The sequence below is a fragment of the Grus americana genome, chromosome 7, assembly GCF_028858705.1.
Source record: "Grus americana isolate bGruAme1 chromosome 7, bGruAme1.mat, whole genome shotgun sequence".
Classification (NCBI taxonomy): domain Eukaryota; kingdom Metazoa; phylum Chordata; class Aves; order Gruiformes; family Gruidae; genus Grus; species Grus americana.
In genome coordinates, this window is record NC_072858.1 from 12,649,911 (window position 1) to 12,665,502 (window position 15,592).

General features: G+C 41.1%; 1 protein-coding gene across 4 annotated transcripts in view; it reads left to right on the top strand.

The window, feature by feature from the left end:
- The window catches only part of SORCS1 (sortilin related VPS10 domain containing receptor 1), a 299,661-nt gene that overhangs the window by 233,486 nt on the left and 50,583 nt on the right, over positions 1-15,592 (top strand). For all 4 annotated transcript variants that reach the window (XM_054832339.1, XM_054832336.1, XM_054832337.1 and 1 more), the window contains exons 11-16: positions 7,595-7,697; positions 8,205-8,281; positions 9,490-9,581; positions 10,566-10,673; positions 11,690-11,807; positions 13,588-13,718. In XM_054832339.1, the coding sequence (XP_054688314.1) occupies positions 7,595-7,697; positions 8,205-8,281; positions 9,490-9,581; positions 10,566-10,673; positions 11,690-11,807; positions 13,588-13,718 (629 nt within the window). The remainder of the gene's footprint in view (positions 1-7,594; positions 7,698-8,204; positions 8,282-9,489; positions 9,582-10,565; positions 10,674-11,689; positions 11,808-13,587; positions 13,719-15,592) is intronic.

The window sequence follows — 15,592 nt, forward strand, 5'->3', positions numbered from 1 at the left end:
TCTGGAACAAAAGAAAGCATCATAGATCAGCTTCCTTTTGCACAACTGATGGCCTCCCCTTAAACAGCAGGTGAAGCTGGATGCCGTTTCTGCGCAGTTGATTCTCTGGACACTAGATGGGAGGAGTGAGCTGTTGTAGCTCAGGAACTGTCAGGGACCTAGTAACTTGAGACAGGCTCAAAGGAAAGGAGAGCTCTGATTTCTTTCAGGCCACTCTGTTGGCAGTATTAATATTTATCATTTTCTCTTTGACCTCAGAAGTGAGAATCGACACATTCATCCAAATATATGTATAGCTATGTGTTGGGTGTATATTGTATCTGTCTCTGTATTTATTGATATAGATCAACATATATATGTCTTTAATCATCATTATATACAAACAGTTTCCAAGAGTGAAAGTGAAATATAAGCAATGTGAATAGAATTGGAGATCTCTGTCAAATTAGAAATATTAGACTGATCTCAACATGTTTTTCAGCCAATATAATCTATACACAGTAGTGGGAAAATACTCAGAACCCCAGTCTTTGAGATTCTCAGTAATAGCTTTTATGTTTCACAAATTCTAACATGGTTCCAGGCAGAATCAGTGGCACTACTTACACTGCTCTTCCTCCTGCTGTCCTGTACCTGCATGCTATTTTCCATCTGAAAAAAAAAAAAGTGGGGGGGGGGGAAGGAAAAAAAGGAAAGAGGCTGTAAGTTTGTTTGAATTGGCGTTACATTGTGTGCATTGTGGTATGTAGCTACACTAATCACTTAACTGAACCCCATGCATTGTTGCAAGAGCAAAGAATAAATAACTTGATATTTGAAGCTGTTCGAATAATTGATTTTTTGATTGGGCCAAAATGCAAGCCTTTCATTTTCTCTCCAGTTTGGAACAAAATAAATAGAGAGGACTAGAGGTTAAATAGAAGAGTTCTTTCAGAGCATGACTAAATTTTTGGGGATTTGTTTTCTTCTTCCAAGTTTTTAAAAATTGTAACTAAGGGCATTTTTAAATTAAATCTTTCTAGAAGATGAAAACCAAAAAGATGACGTTCAGAAAACTTTGCAGACATAAGGCAATTGAATTTTTTTGAAAGGTGTATGTGTAGCAGTCTTTGTATTTCAAATAGATTGTAATATAGTTTTAACTCAACTGAACATATTTGACAAAAAACCCCACGCCTTTACTTTTTCAAATTATGACCAATTTTATCAGAAACTCAAGATTTTTATTATATGATAGTGTCATATTTTGGGGGGCTGGCAACGCAGGAGAAATAAAAACCATGTAGGCAAGTGAAATAATCAAAGTAAGATCTATTCTTTACCCATACATTTGAAGTTTGAGTTCTGAGAAAACATCTTTCTTAATATTGCACACTGATCAAGAGAGCTCTGACTTGCCATTGTGGTTCTAAATGAGCCAGAGGTACTGCTCTGCAGGGTCCTTATCGAATGGTCATTTGCAGGAACTATGCATTTTTTGTACAGGGGTATGCTGCCACTGTGGTTATCCACTACATAGTGGAAGTGGTCGTATGACTGCCTATAAACCAGGACCGGATGGTTCTTATGGAGAGAGGGGGTTATGGCTCCCTTAAGTCTTCCCATCCATACTGTGTCTGCTACTATACTCATGGGCACCTGATAACAGAATTCTTTTCATTTGAAATTAGACCAGGCATGCCTAGACAAGCTGGAATTCCCTTGAGGATGGTATAGCTAGGCAAGGCTTTGCTGGGTAAAAAAACTGGCTGGATGGCTGTGCCCGAAGAGTGGTGGTGAATAGAATTAAATCCAGCTGGCACCTGGTCACAAATGGTGCTCCCCAGGGCTCAGTACTGGGGCCAGTTCTCTTTATCAATGATCCGGACAAGGGGATCAAGTGCACCCTCAGTCAGTTGGCAGACAACACCAAGTTGGGCTGGAGTGTTGATCTGCTGGAGGGTAGGAAGGCTCTACAGAGGGATCTGGACTGGCTGGATCCGTGGACAGAGGCCAACTGTATGAGGTTCAGCAAGGCTCAGTGCCAGGTCCTGCACTTGGGTCACAGCAACCCCATGCAACGCTACAGGCTTGGGGAAGAGCGGCTGGAAAGCTGGCCAGCAGAAAAGGGCCTGGGGGTATTGGCTGATAGCTGGCTGAACACAAGCCAGCGGTGTGCCCAGGCGGCCAAGAAGGCCAACAGCATCCTGGCTTGTCTCAGAAATAGTGTGGCCAGCAGGACTAGGGAAGTGATCATCCCCCTGTACTCGGCACTGGTGAGGCTGCACCTCGAGTGCTGTGTTCAGCTTTGGGTCCTTCACTACAAGAAGGACACTGAGGTGCTGGACTGCATCCAAAGAAGGGCAACAAAGCTGGTGAAGAGTCTGGAGCACAAGTCCTGTGAGGAGCAGCAGAGAGAACTGGGGTTGTTTAGCATGGAGAAAAGAAGGCTGAGGGGAGACCTTATCACTCTCTACAACTACCTGGAAGGAGGTTGTAGCCAGGTGGCCGTTGGCCTCTTCTCCCAAGTAACAAGCAATAGGGCAAGAAGAAGTGGCCTCAAGTTGTGCCAGGGTAGGTTTAGATTGGATTTTAGGAAAAATTTCTTCACAGAAAGGGTTGTCAATCATTAGAACAGGCTGCCCAGGGAAGTGGTTGAGTCACCATCCCTGGAGGTATTTAAAAGACTTGTAAATGTGGTGCTTATGGACATGGTTTAGTGGTGGACTTGGCAGTGCTAGGTTAACAGTTGGCCTCGATGATCCTAAAGGTCTTTTCCAATGAAAATGATTCTATGATTCTAAGGGGTCATGAGCAGAGGCAGAAGCATGGGCACTTGTAGGGACACAGTGAGAATTGACCCAGAGAAGCTCTTGGTTCCCTGTGGATTGTGTTTATATCTTTGTTGCTCCAGTGTGCCCAAACCACTATTTAAACACTGGTTCATTTTATTTTGCTCTCTATGCAACCATGTAGTTGCCCTGAGAATTGTTTCCACCTGTGCAATCTCCATGTAGCCTTGTCATCCTGTTTTCACTGGAAAGCAACCACTTCCTAAATGCTCTGTGACTTGGGCTGGGGTACACATCTTAGGTGCATGAGCATCTGTAGAAATAGGTCCATGATTTCAGGGTGGTAAGGGACAAATCCTCAATGGACTTAAACCACATAGCTCAGTCTTTGCCCTTCCAGAAGAATGGGAAGGAACTTAGTCAGCCCTTCCACATGATAAGGCCAGAGGAATGTTTAGCCATATTTATTTTTCCTCTTCCCTTAACATGAGGTAAAACAGGCAAGAAGCCTCTTTCATTGCCTGAGCCTGTCTGCCTCCTTCATGCTTAGGTTGTCACAAGCTAGTGGAACAGTAGCAGGGCAGGGATCATCAGCTGAACATACAGGGTCTCAGGTATTTGACTTGCAAATCTGCAAAAAAGCAAATAGATGAAATCTGAACTAAAATGACTTGTTAGGAACAGGCAGTCTGCTTGCAAAAGAAAGGGAGGTACAGAAAATGCACCAAAATCACAAAGTAAAATAATCCTACAAGAGAGCGCCAAGCTATTTAAAAATCTGATTTGTGCTTCACAGTTAATGATGGAGGAAGCTGAAGGCAGAATATGGAATGCAAGAATTCAAGAAATGGTAAAGACCACAGAAGTTGGGAGCGGTAGGGAAAATTTGCGAAGCAAAAGCATTGGAAGTGTTGTAAGTTCCTGGAAATAAGTCAGGGATCTGTAATGGCATTCTGCTGTGGAAAAGCATTGAGAAAAGGAATTGTCCCCTGCTCTAGGGCAATTCTGTTCCTTGTCAATGTGACATAGCTGTAGTAAACAGTTCACAAACTCCACTCATCTCTTTAGCCACACTCTGTCTATCCCTACCTCACCAGAAGTTTTACCTCCTTACATCAGTTGCTCCTTTCCCTCTACATATCGCTGTTCTTGGCATGGTCCCACTTCTCTTTATGGTGTAGCTAAGTGAATTCTTAATAGTCCATTGTACATCTAGCTTAGCTCCCATCCTTACTCCACAGAAGATACTAATGCTTTCATACTGCTAGTTTTCAGCATAATTGTCTCTAGCGTTAGCTTGGGACACAGCAATGACGTATGTTCCCGCTTGTTGGCAGAATGGGATCTGCTCTTTCCCAGAATGACAGGATGGTCCCCAGCCTGCGAGTGCAGTGTTGTGTCCTCTGTGCATCTGGTCTTTAAACCTAAACTAAGGGAGAGTTAATGCAGAAATAAGTACATAGCAGCTAAGTTGGCTGTTAAGGAGGGTAAGAGGGAATCTGGTTGAAACACAAGGCAAGCCAGATGGAACCATCCCTCTACTGACAGTACACTCGAGGTGTTTTGTTTCAAAGCAACTCAAAGAATTTCTTTGCATTTTTTGTGAGATGGCTCTGAGTAATGAGGATGGAGGAAAGCAATGAAATTCCATTTAATCCCATGGTTTTATTTTTCTTGGTTATACCACTTGTTTTCTTTGCCGAATACACTTAATCTTCAAAAAATAGTTGCCAAGGTATTATATCCCAAAGATGCTGGTTTTGTTTGATACTTAGCTTGTGCTGTGTGTGAAGTGGTTAACTGAGCAGTAATTCTATCTTGCAGGTTATGGACATCTGTCTAGGAGAGTTAATAAATTAGATTTCAAGGATGGTCTTGTGGTTAAAACACTGGGCTGAATCTCAGGAGAATCTTTATTCAATTTTTAGCCCTATCTCCAATTTCCTGTGTGACCTTGGGCAAGTCATTTATTTTCTCTGTGCCTCTCTTCCCCAGACATCTGTTTATTCCCTCCCATATTTTGTTTGTCTTGTCTATACGGATTATAAGGATTTCAGGACAAAGACCCATTTCTCATAAGGGAGGGCATTCACACCATCTGCTACAGAATAATTTAAGCATCCAAGTGAGGTGTTTTGAATCTCTCTCCTGGAAGTGTTTATCTCTCTTCATTGCTCCTTGCTATTACAGGTGAGCAAATACTGCGGCTACACCTAGCTTTGTGAGTGGTGTCTAGCATCATCCTTGCGTTATAATACTTTGCCCCACTCCTGATCAGGGACAGTCACTAATAGCTGGGGTCTATGTTATGCCATTGGAGACTGTTCAGGTGGGCTTTGCAGAACAACCAAGAAGTGGGTTTGTAGGTATTTATGAGAAATTTTACTAAGGATTGATGAGCCTCCTGAGAGGGGAGCATAAAAGTGCTGGCTTAGAAATATCAGGAAGCAAGTAATGAATGCCAGCGTGATTGTAAGAACTGTGAGAGTGAGCAGAGCAATGGGCTACGTCACTCATGCTTTATCTTCTGCCTTGGTTGAAAATGCTCTGTGGCAGTGGTTGTCTTTCCCTTGGTGATTGTGCAGCACCTAGCACTGCTGGGTACTAAGCAATGACAGGGAAACTCAAAATTGGTGATTCTGATGAAAATAATTTTTTCAGTAGCCTGTTGGTTACAAGAAGGATAGAGACAATTGATGGAAATTCTAAAAAGCAAAGCTGAGATGTCTGTATACGAGTTAAGCTGTGGGAGCTAGAGGAGGAATACAAAGGGACCAACAGTGTGATGGAAGACAAACCAGTCTGGAAAAATATGTGTCTATATAAGGATACAGATGGAGAAGGTGTACATCAGGGATGGAGAAGAGAATGCTGTCACAGCAAAGACATGAGATGTCCATGGGCAATAACTTTAGGTGTTTGGCTAGAGTGGAGAGGTTAGTTTTTCACCATACCCAGTTGTCACTAGACACTGTAAGCATTACTGCACTCTAACCAATATTAAGTTTGACACTAAATATACCATCCTTCCACTTAGGTGACCTGGCTTTTAACTTTTGAGATATATATTCCATTTCTGTGTACTCTATCTGTGAAATGAGACAAATTTGAAAGAAAACCTCTAGTAGCACAAAGATTTGAGTCTAATGAGGTCTAATCTCTGTCAGAGTGGGGAACTGGCTGAGTTGCTGCCATTAGCTACTGTGTTCAAAATGCTGAAGTGGGCTTGGAGTATGTTAGTTTTAAAAATATGTTCTGTATTTAGTCTTTTCTCAACTTGTAAAAATGTAAAAGGCAAGAATTCATGCTCTTGCAATGTTTTTCCACTTCCTGCATGCATGTCAGCTCAATTTGGTTTCCACTCCCTCCCCGCGCCCCCAGGCTGCTCCAGCGGCTGCCCTCGCAAAGCTGTCAGAGTTAGGCTGCTCAGTACATTCCACTTGGCAGGTTGTGTTCTCTTCTTCACAACCCATGTCCCCTTTTTCTGTATCACATAAGTAAGAGCTCCCATCCTTCCTCACCACCCACATTCACCTTTGTCCAAACCCCCTTCTGCCCTCTGTTGTTGTCATTCTCCACAGGGCAGTTTTAATTTCAGAGTCATAGACACCTTTAGAGGGGATGGATCAGTGGTCTTCCTTCAGTGACCTATGGGGCTAGGTATCCTGCAGAGGAAGCCTACAAAACTTTTGGGGCTGGAGAGCTAGCCTTTAGGCAACTGATATTAGACAGAAAGACCTGCCCCCTAAAAGCCTGAAGGGCCTTCTGCATAGCCTCTCCTGCCTGTCTTACAGAGCTGTGCAAGCTGAAGCATGGGCTTTGCTGTGTGTTCCTTCCTGTGTGATGTCCCCTTCAATTTGGTCAGTTTGCTTCGGGTTTTCTTGACGGTATTTTTCCACCTCCCTTCCCATACCAAGTTTCATGAAGGAGTCTTCATGAGGTATGGAAGAAAAAAATACTGAAAATAAAACCCAAGAGAAGGCAAATATCAATTTTTTTAGAAATTACCAAACTACAGATTTGGAGGGAATTGTAATGGCAACTTTGGGAATCTGCCTGTCTGTTGTACCTTCTTGCTCACCTGATTTATTCTGTACCGTTCCTGTCTTATCTGACTACCTGACATACAAAATCAATAACAAATAGGTGAGGTTTCCATGGATGTATTTGTATTGAAATTTCAAAGGTTACATCTAGATGGGGTGACGAAGTATTGTATTAAACAACTTTTAAACTAACAATTTCCAGTCCTGGTATTTCTTCTTAGTGCAGTGTAGAACAGAGTCATGTGTCAAAAATACTCAGAGTCAAGAAATGGTATGATACTGTCTGAATTAAGTTGTTTCTCAAGGCTAATTAGTAGTGACTCAGCACCACACCAATAGGGTTATATTGTTTCTCATTGCAGAGATAGCTTGGGCACTTCTGCTCTCAGAGTCACTTCATCATATCTGCAGCCTACTTCAGCATATCTGCTTGCTTCTCAAGAGATCTAGGAGCCAGGGGAGCTAGGTAGTCTTTACTGTTACCTACTCTTGCAAGCCTGGTTGCCTTCTTTGTGGGTACAGCCTCAAAGATCTTGTCCTTGTGAGAGGATTTCAGCCTAGTGAATCAGTTTCCCAGTGGGAATGGGTTGCGTTAGAAAATGATAGTGAAGCTCTCGCAACAGAACAAGGACAGTGGCTGTACATTTCTAAGGGTAGTTGGATGCAGTGGTTAGGAAATAATACAGAAAGACACTGTATATTTCTAATCCTGTAGAAGTGGGAGCGTACACTTCATGTTGTGTCTGCTTTTTACTTATATTTTCCCTTTCTCCATAGCCCTATTGCTCCCTTCATCTTCACTTGAAGGTCTCAGAGAATCCCTATACCTCAGGAAACATCGCCAGCCGAGACACTGCCCCCAGTATTATTGTAGCTTCAGGTATGAAACATTTAAAGATCGCCTGTGTATGATGTGCAAACACTGACAAAATCTTGAGTTTGTGATGGGTGTGGAGGGTGTTGAGTGGGGTGTCACACCACCAGCTGGAAGGAAGGAAGGAAGGAAGGAAGGAAGGAAGGAAGGAAGGAAGGAAGGAAGGAAGGCAGGCTGTCAAACAGAAGTCCTTTTGGACCTTCAACTTGTCATACTTTTTTTGTGGAAACGGACATTCAAACCAAGGAGATAATTTCTAGTCCTCTACTCCCATGAACATCAGATTGAAACCAGGGCATTTCAGTTGCATGTGCAGGTGTGTAGAGCTGTATGCACTGGATCTTTTATATATATTTTCTTCAGATCGAAAGTCTTTCCCTTACCTTACCCCTCTTTCTCTTCCCAAAAGTAAAAGTTCTATGATTACAAAAGGGAAATAAATACATTTACTCCACTGATTTGCCAATTCTGCTGTTTCTTATGTTGCATCACTAATCAATGCTCATCTTACAGGTAATATAGGCACTGAACTATCAGACAATGATATCAGCATGTTTGTTTCTTCTGATGCTGGGAACACTTGGAGACAGGTAAATGACACAGAATCACAGGTTTAAATAGTAATCATAGGAAATTGTCATTGAAGTAGATTCAAAATGTTATTTTTTGTTTCTTTTGGTTCTGAGTAGCTTTTTGCTAATCTATACAAAAGGGAAAACTTTTATTCCCTTCTGAGAGGTAGAGAGATGCACAAAGCAAAAGACTGAATATGTCATTAGACTTCATATAACAGAAAATTATTTTTATAATTCCTCTCAGAGTTTTACCTCAGTTTAACCCTGTAGCAAAGCATAGAACAGATTAAAATATTAATATATATGGAAAGAGTATGCGTTTCCTTTTACTGTTGTACAGCCCTTGTACCGATCAAACCATATTTCTCTTCATTCATGATTATAATTTCCATAGAATTAGCAGTTGCAGTAGTCTGCTTCTCCCTCACTATGTGTGGGACTCATTTCACCTAGGTTGAGTTGTCCAAAGTTCAGCGTCCATATGAACCGATAATTTTGCCTTGCTCTTAGGTTAGTGGAGAAAAAGTTAGAATTCAGTTCATCTGAAGTGACCTATCTCTCCATTAATTGCAGAAAAAGACTGGATGATGAAGTTAAATCAAGTGCCTCATATTTAGTGAAAATCCACCTGGTAACAAAGCATTGCTACCCTTTAATGTGTTTATCCTCAGAACAGGAAGTTCTATTTTTCCTATTTTCTGGGTAGGATATCAAGTCGTGGAGAGGAAGAGTGACTTTCCCAGACTGACAGGTGCTGCTATATAAACCAGAGAGCAGATGTTTGCAGAAAGCCAATACAAAAAAGACACAGGAAAAGAAAAATCTTTTTTAAATATTTGATATTCTAAGAATCAAATTATTTTACAATGTTTGACCAGCCCTCATTTTTCTGTCTACATCACTTATGTGAGATAGGGCCAGATAAATGCAAACACATAAAGTTCTTCTTTAAACATAAATCTGTCACTGAACGGAGGGAAAATGTTGATCCTTGTAAAAATTCATGTTTCTAACTCTCCATTGAGCAGAGACAGAATGCATTTTCCAAGGACCTGGGAAAAGTTTTAAAAAAACAAAACCCAAGAACAGCCTCTATACAGTAACTTCCTTAGCAAATACCTGTCCTCTGTCATGATTGTATTTAAAGAACTATGACATTTTCTCGATACTAAGGAAAATAGATTTAAATATATGTTTTGTTTTTTTTTTTTCCTCCCCCCCAGATCTTTGAGGAAGAGCACAGTGTTCTGTACCTGGATCAAGGTGGAGTACTGGTTGCCATGAAACACACATCTCTGCCTATCAGACATCTCTGGTAATGACTGTCTATGCTAAATATCGGCTGTCCCTCTTTTCAGATGCCAGGAAGTAGGCAGTTAGGCTGCATCCAGACTTTTCTGTAGCTACAATCTAGAAAATATCAGTTAAGATACTGGCAAACAGTAACACAGATAAATCTAAGAAATCCCGGCAATTCCAGCTTATATAGCTTCAGTTTGGCCAGATCTGAGGTATTGTCAATGTTATTCTACAATTTTCCTGGTTTACCACAACTTGACTTCTTGGGTTTGGCTATGTATGTAATATGAAACTGAATTATGTCTTTGTCTCTTACTAAGTTGCCACAGTGCTCTTAATTTTCAAAATTATTGATGAACTTGTCTTCTATGTTGCAGGCAGAACTTATGAACCAGAATTTTGTTGAATAGATTCAGGGTTGTATAGCCAATAAGGCAAAAGTGTCCCTGCTAATTAGCACTCTTGAGTTTATGTGGTAGGTAGAATATGATGTTTTGCATTATTTACTTCCACTACAGTCAGTGTCATATCAATATTGGACACACACAGACCCAAGTCCGAGGAAACGATGAGTGGTTCCAAGCTTTCACATAGGCCTACCACAGGGAAGACTGCTGGTCAGAAGAGGCAAAGATCTTGTGCTCCAGAAAGCTAACCTCCTTAAAATATCTTATGTTGGGGACCCAAAAATAAGATGTTCAAAATCATTTGTTTATTTAAAAAAAATCCTAGCTCTAGGTTACCTTTTGCCCTTAATGCATCAATCTCTAACATAACTTTATTAGTTTCCACCACTTAAGTATTAGGCATGGGTTAGCAGTATGATGCCAAACAAATTTGATCCCAAAAAAGCAGCTATTTAAAGGACTAAAAATGCAGTATCCAAGAACAGAAGCTGCTTCCTACTTCTCCATAGCAGCTGTAGTGGACTAGAGAGTCTCTTCAAGTAAAGTAGGAGGAAAGTAAGGGAAGAAGATACTAATTCTGCTTTCTCCGCTAGGTTAAGTTTTGATGAAGGAAGATCTTGGAGCAAGTACAGTTTCACATCCCTCCCACTGTTTGTAGATGGAGTATTAGGGGAACCTGGAGAGGAAACTCTCATCATGACGTAAGTGAGCATGCCTTCATTTTAATGTTGATGGGAACTACACCGAAAATACCTTATGAGGGTTGTTTGTAACATAATAGCATTTCTGATTGGGGACGAAACCAAGTGCTAGCTGAAACCAGGAGTATGCAGTCTTCTGTTGCTAAATCCTCAACGTTCATTTGCGATATTATTGAGGGAATGACAACATGGTTCCTTGCAAGCTGCAAAACTGCTATCACTTAGCTTATCAGCATGAAACCTGACTCCTTAAATTGAATGTGATTTAAAGCAGAGTTACTCTTGACAGATGAATATTTGAAAGAAAAATGGTGAGGTATTTTTATAGCTATGTTTTGCTGTTACTTTTTTTTTTAACTGAGACACAGGAAAATGAAGACATTCTTTTGTAAAAATGAATGACAAAATATTGCTTGGAGGCTGACTCATGAAAAATTATGATTAGTTTCAACATGGTATGCTGAGCTCTGCATGGTGCATAAATCTGGATTCACCCTGCCAGAAATTGTGACATTTTACCTGAGATCAGATTTGCAAAAACAGGAGGAAAATTTAGTTTCTGTCTGTAAAAAATGGACTGACCTGTAATGAACAGATTGTGGCTTGGAAACTAACCTGAGTTAATAGAGATGTACGAAGCATGATCCCTTCAGGTTCTGATTTTAATTCACGTGGAAGGGATTCTCAACACTAATAATTGAGATATCAAACTCCTATAGGTATAACTGTCTACAACCCCATGTCAAGTCTTTTCGGTATAGTCATTTTGGGGATTGGCATAAGTGAGAGTATCTTGATCCACAGAATAAGAGCTACATGCAATTTGTAAGAGGGTTGTAGGTATTCAGGAGCCTACGCCTGACTTTCATGAGGTCAATCAAGTGAAAACCAGTAGGACTGGCAATCCTAAAGCAATTAATCTCTGTTGGAAATTTGTGGGTGACTGTACCTCTGTAACTACCAGACTCCATCTGGTGCTACCTTTTACTGTATGCTCTTTCTGCTGTTTCCTGTAGCGTGTTTGGACATTTCAGCCACCGCTCAGAGTGGCAGCTGGTGAAAGTAGACTACAAGTCCATTTTTGATCGGAGATGTGCAGAAGAGGACTACAGGCCTTGGCAACTCCACAGCCAGGTGAGAAGAAAGGAGGCTGGGATCTGACCTGAGGTGATCATACGGTTAAAAATCAACATGATCCAATGTCTTTTCCTGTTAGGTTGGTGTATCAGATTGTCCCTTACTGGATGGGTCTGTTTTGTTACGTAGGCATGTTGGCCTCAGGTTGCACTCTGTGAGCCCCAAAGGAAGAACAGCTGCCTTTTGGGTTCATTCTCCAGGCAGGCAATTAGCTCAGACTTATCCAGAGCTGAGGAATGCAACAGCAGAAGCACTGCTGCTGAAAGAGGCCTGAACTCTTTCAGTCTTACATATCCCATCCAATTTCCCTGTCCTTACCTCCTTTCTTTTCCTCCATCCTTCTGTGTCCTCAGAGCCAGTGTCTTAAGACCCTTCTAGTTGCTTCCACAGTTGTTTCTCCAAATTTTTGCCCTCTTAGCATCACTTCTTACTTTCATCCTTGTCCATTCTCTCTCAGCTGTGATACTTCTGCAGTGGGAGCCGGGTACTTTATTCCTTAGTCCATTGGGCCCCCATGCTCTGTCCCTTGTACCCTGGATGCAGCAGCTGCATCACTCCTGGAACCATTGTTTAAGTGCCAGCAAGGTAATGTGCTCTGCACAGTGCCTGTGCCTGCCTTGGGGCACCTTCCCAGCTCTGTCAAGTTTGACAAAACAGCCTGTGTTATATCAGGTTAGAATAAAATATGGGCCAAATTCCGTGGTTATATAAACACTACAGGCTCCACTAAAGTGTAAAGTGAGAACACTCATTTGTATCATCAAAGGTTGTCTTTTTGTATATATCTCACTGGGCAAGAATTTAATAATGAATATGAAATTAAAGTAGCTTGACTCAGATGAGCTGCTCACGCAAGGCACAACTCCACACTAAAAGTACTGGTTATGATTTAGATCCTTAGATGTTGAAAATCAATACTGCTTCCTGAATTTCAAGGAGACACAAGCATTTTACACTAGTTGCCATTTGGACCCTTCTGTTTCATGGGCAAATCAAAGCCATGTAAAGTTTCTCTTTCCTACAGTGATTTTAACAGTGTAAAAGGTAACAAGTGAGACCCCTCTGTATTTTGTTCTTTGCTTTCTTGTGCTTGCATAAGCAAAAATGCTAAGGCTTTTGCAGCACATCTTTGAGGATGTTGGCTCTGGAGCTTGCAGAACTATTTTTAGGAAGACTACTGTGGACTCTTGCCTTTTGATTTGCTTTCCATTGAGATTACAAGGCTGAGCCTTGTTCCTCAGATAGAAATATTTAGCAGGGTGCTGAAGATAGGAGTGAAAAGACAAGGAAAGATTATCATCCACGTAACAAGTCAAACCCTGTAACACCTGAACTCATAGTTTGTGGAAAGTATTTACATATACATATATTGCTAGTTTCCACTGAACAAAATTATTGCCAAAGAGATCAGACCAAGAAATAGACTTGCTCTGTGTCTCGGATTGCAGAGGGATCAGACTATGTTTTCAGCTGCTGTGAAACCTATCTGTAAATGAGAAATAGGCCTGAATCAATTTCTCATTGGCTTTGGAACAAATTCAGAACTGAATCAGATGCATAAGTAACCTCAGATCATTTCTTAGTGTGTATTGGAAAAGCTGGTTTAGTTTCAGTTAAAGCTTCAGTAGCTTTAATTAGCTTCAGTGTACTGACATGGTATTTGACTTCCCATCCTCTTCTCTTGAGTCACAGCTCCCATTGCACAGGCTTAGAAAAATTGGGTGATACAAATAGCCTGGTGGGTGTCAGAGAAAGATATTTTTGGTTTTGTTTCTAGGGAGAAGCTTGCATCATGGGAGCAAAACGGATCTACAGGAAGCGCAAGTCAGAGAAGAAATGCATGCAAGGAAAATATGCTGGGGCAATGACCTCGGAGCCATGCGTGTGCACAGAGGCAGACTTTGACTGGTGAGCAATGAGCACAAGAACTGTGTGCTCTCTACCACACCAATGCAGAGCTCACGAGAAAGGCTGTAGGCTTGCAGAGAGTAGATATTAATAAACATGTAACTGGCTGAACAGGTTGCTCCCTGATGCTGCAGGTATGTCAAAAGAAAGAAAGATTGAATAGATATCTGTAATCTGCTAAGGCTTCCATAAAATTGATGCTGAACAGACTCTTTTCCAGGTGACATCTGAGGTCTGTGCAGCATTAAGATAAAAGTTCCATTTACACATCTAACCTCAGCAATGACCAGGGATGGCTGTGAAAGTAGTATGTAAGACACATATAGTGTGCCTAAAAAATAAAATAAATTCTTCATAAATACACATACACATATATATGTGTAAAAGTAAATATATGCATATGCAAAGTAGGCCTTCAGCTTCTGGAAATCAAGTATCTAGGGAATTCCTGGGTCATTTGTTATATATGGACCATCATGTTTGATAGTATCTAACAGACAGTGCCTTCATGATTTGGGTTCATCTCCTTCTGAAGCCTTTTCTCCTCTGCTGTATGCTAGGAAATAGAGTCCATTGGTGAGTTATGAATGGCATGATAAAATGTTCAGCTTCTAGTTTCATTTCAAGATTCCTGCTGACTCACAGCAATTTGCACAAAAAAGGCAGAGAATGACATTATTGAAATCTCTCTATCACCTGTTTTCCCCAAGTCTGAGACAGTCCTGAGTATCCCAGAAGAGAGAAATGGTGGCTCTTTGGCAGTGCTGATAAACCCCCTTTGTGCCCCACCAGCTACATCTATGCTATGTTATTAATTAAACCCAGAAGCTGTAACATGTACCCTGAAGAGGTTCATCTCATAAATATTTTGTTTCTTGCTATATGAGTTCACTCCAGGACCATGGAAATTTACAGCATTTCCCTTCTCACCCTCCCATAACTGTAGTTACATTGATTTTTCTATATAGAGTCACAGAATCATGGGAGACTTTTCCATGTGTCAAAAAAAGTAAATCATCTTTCACCATATAATAAAAATTATGAGCATACTTGGGCAATGATTCTCTGAATATGGTTTCCTGATGATTTCTCTATCTTCCAGTGAGTTCTCTGTTGGGGAGAAGATACCTCAGTTCTGTGCGTAGTTCATCATGTAGGTGCCCAAAGGTCCTGGATTTCAGCTGTTTAACATATCTCTGGTAATGTAAAAAAGCCAACCAGAAAAAAAATGCATAGGAAGAAATTCCCTGAAGATTTTGACCTTCCTATAGGGCGTGCAGTACAAATCTGTGCCAAGCTCGAGCCCAGGCTCGAGAAAATAACTGATGGGATTGACTCACGGTCAATCCATTAGTGGTTAAACCCCTTACGCTCGTAAGGGACACACACTCATGCAGCACTTCTGATCAAAATATCCTTTCGTTCCATAACTTGTTGCTTTCTAAGAATGTATGTTTTTATTTCATTAAAATTGATTGTGTGGTTTGCTACTACAAAACTTTGTTGCTAGGTACAGAACAAAAGTACCATGGTGACATTTGCTGGGGGAAACATGCTTTTATTTCTTTTACATTCGCTTCAAGGTCTGCTGGGTTGTGAGAGAATCTCTAAGAGAATGCTTGTGTGATTGGGGATGTACGAGAGACGTTCACATTTAACACACCCCAAGAAGATTCCTTAAATCTATTGGAAGAGGCAGAATTAGGACTTTGTGAAAGTCATCTTGTTAAAACAAGCCTGAGAAAAATACCCTTAAAAATAACGCAGGTCCCTGCTGAGCAGGCTGATAGAAAGCCTTCCTGACCTAGGAATGCCTTCCTCCTTCTGATGGAACCAGTTTTGGTTTAGAGCAGACTGTTGTGATCCCCTCCAAT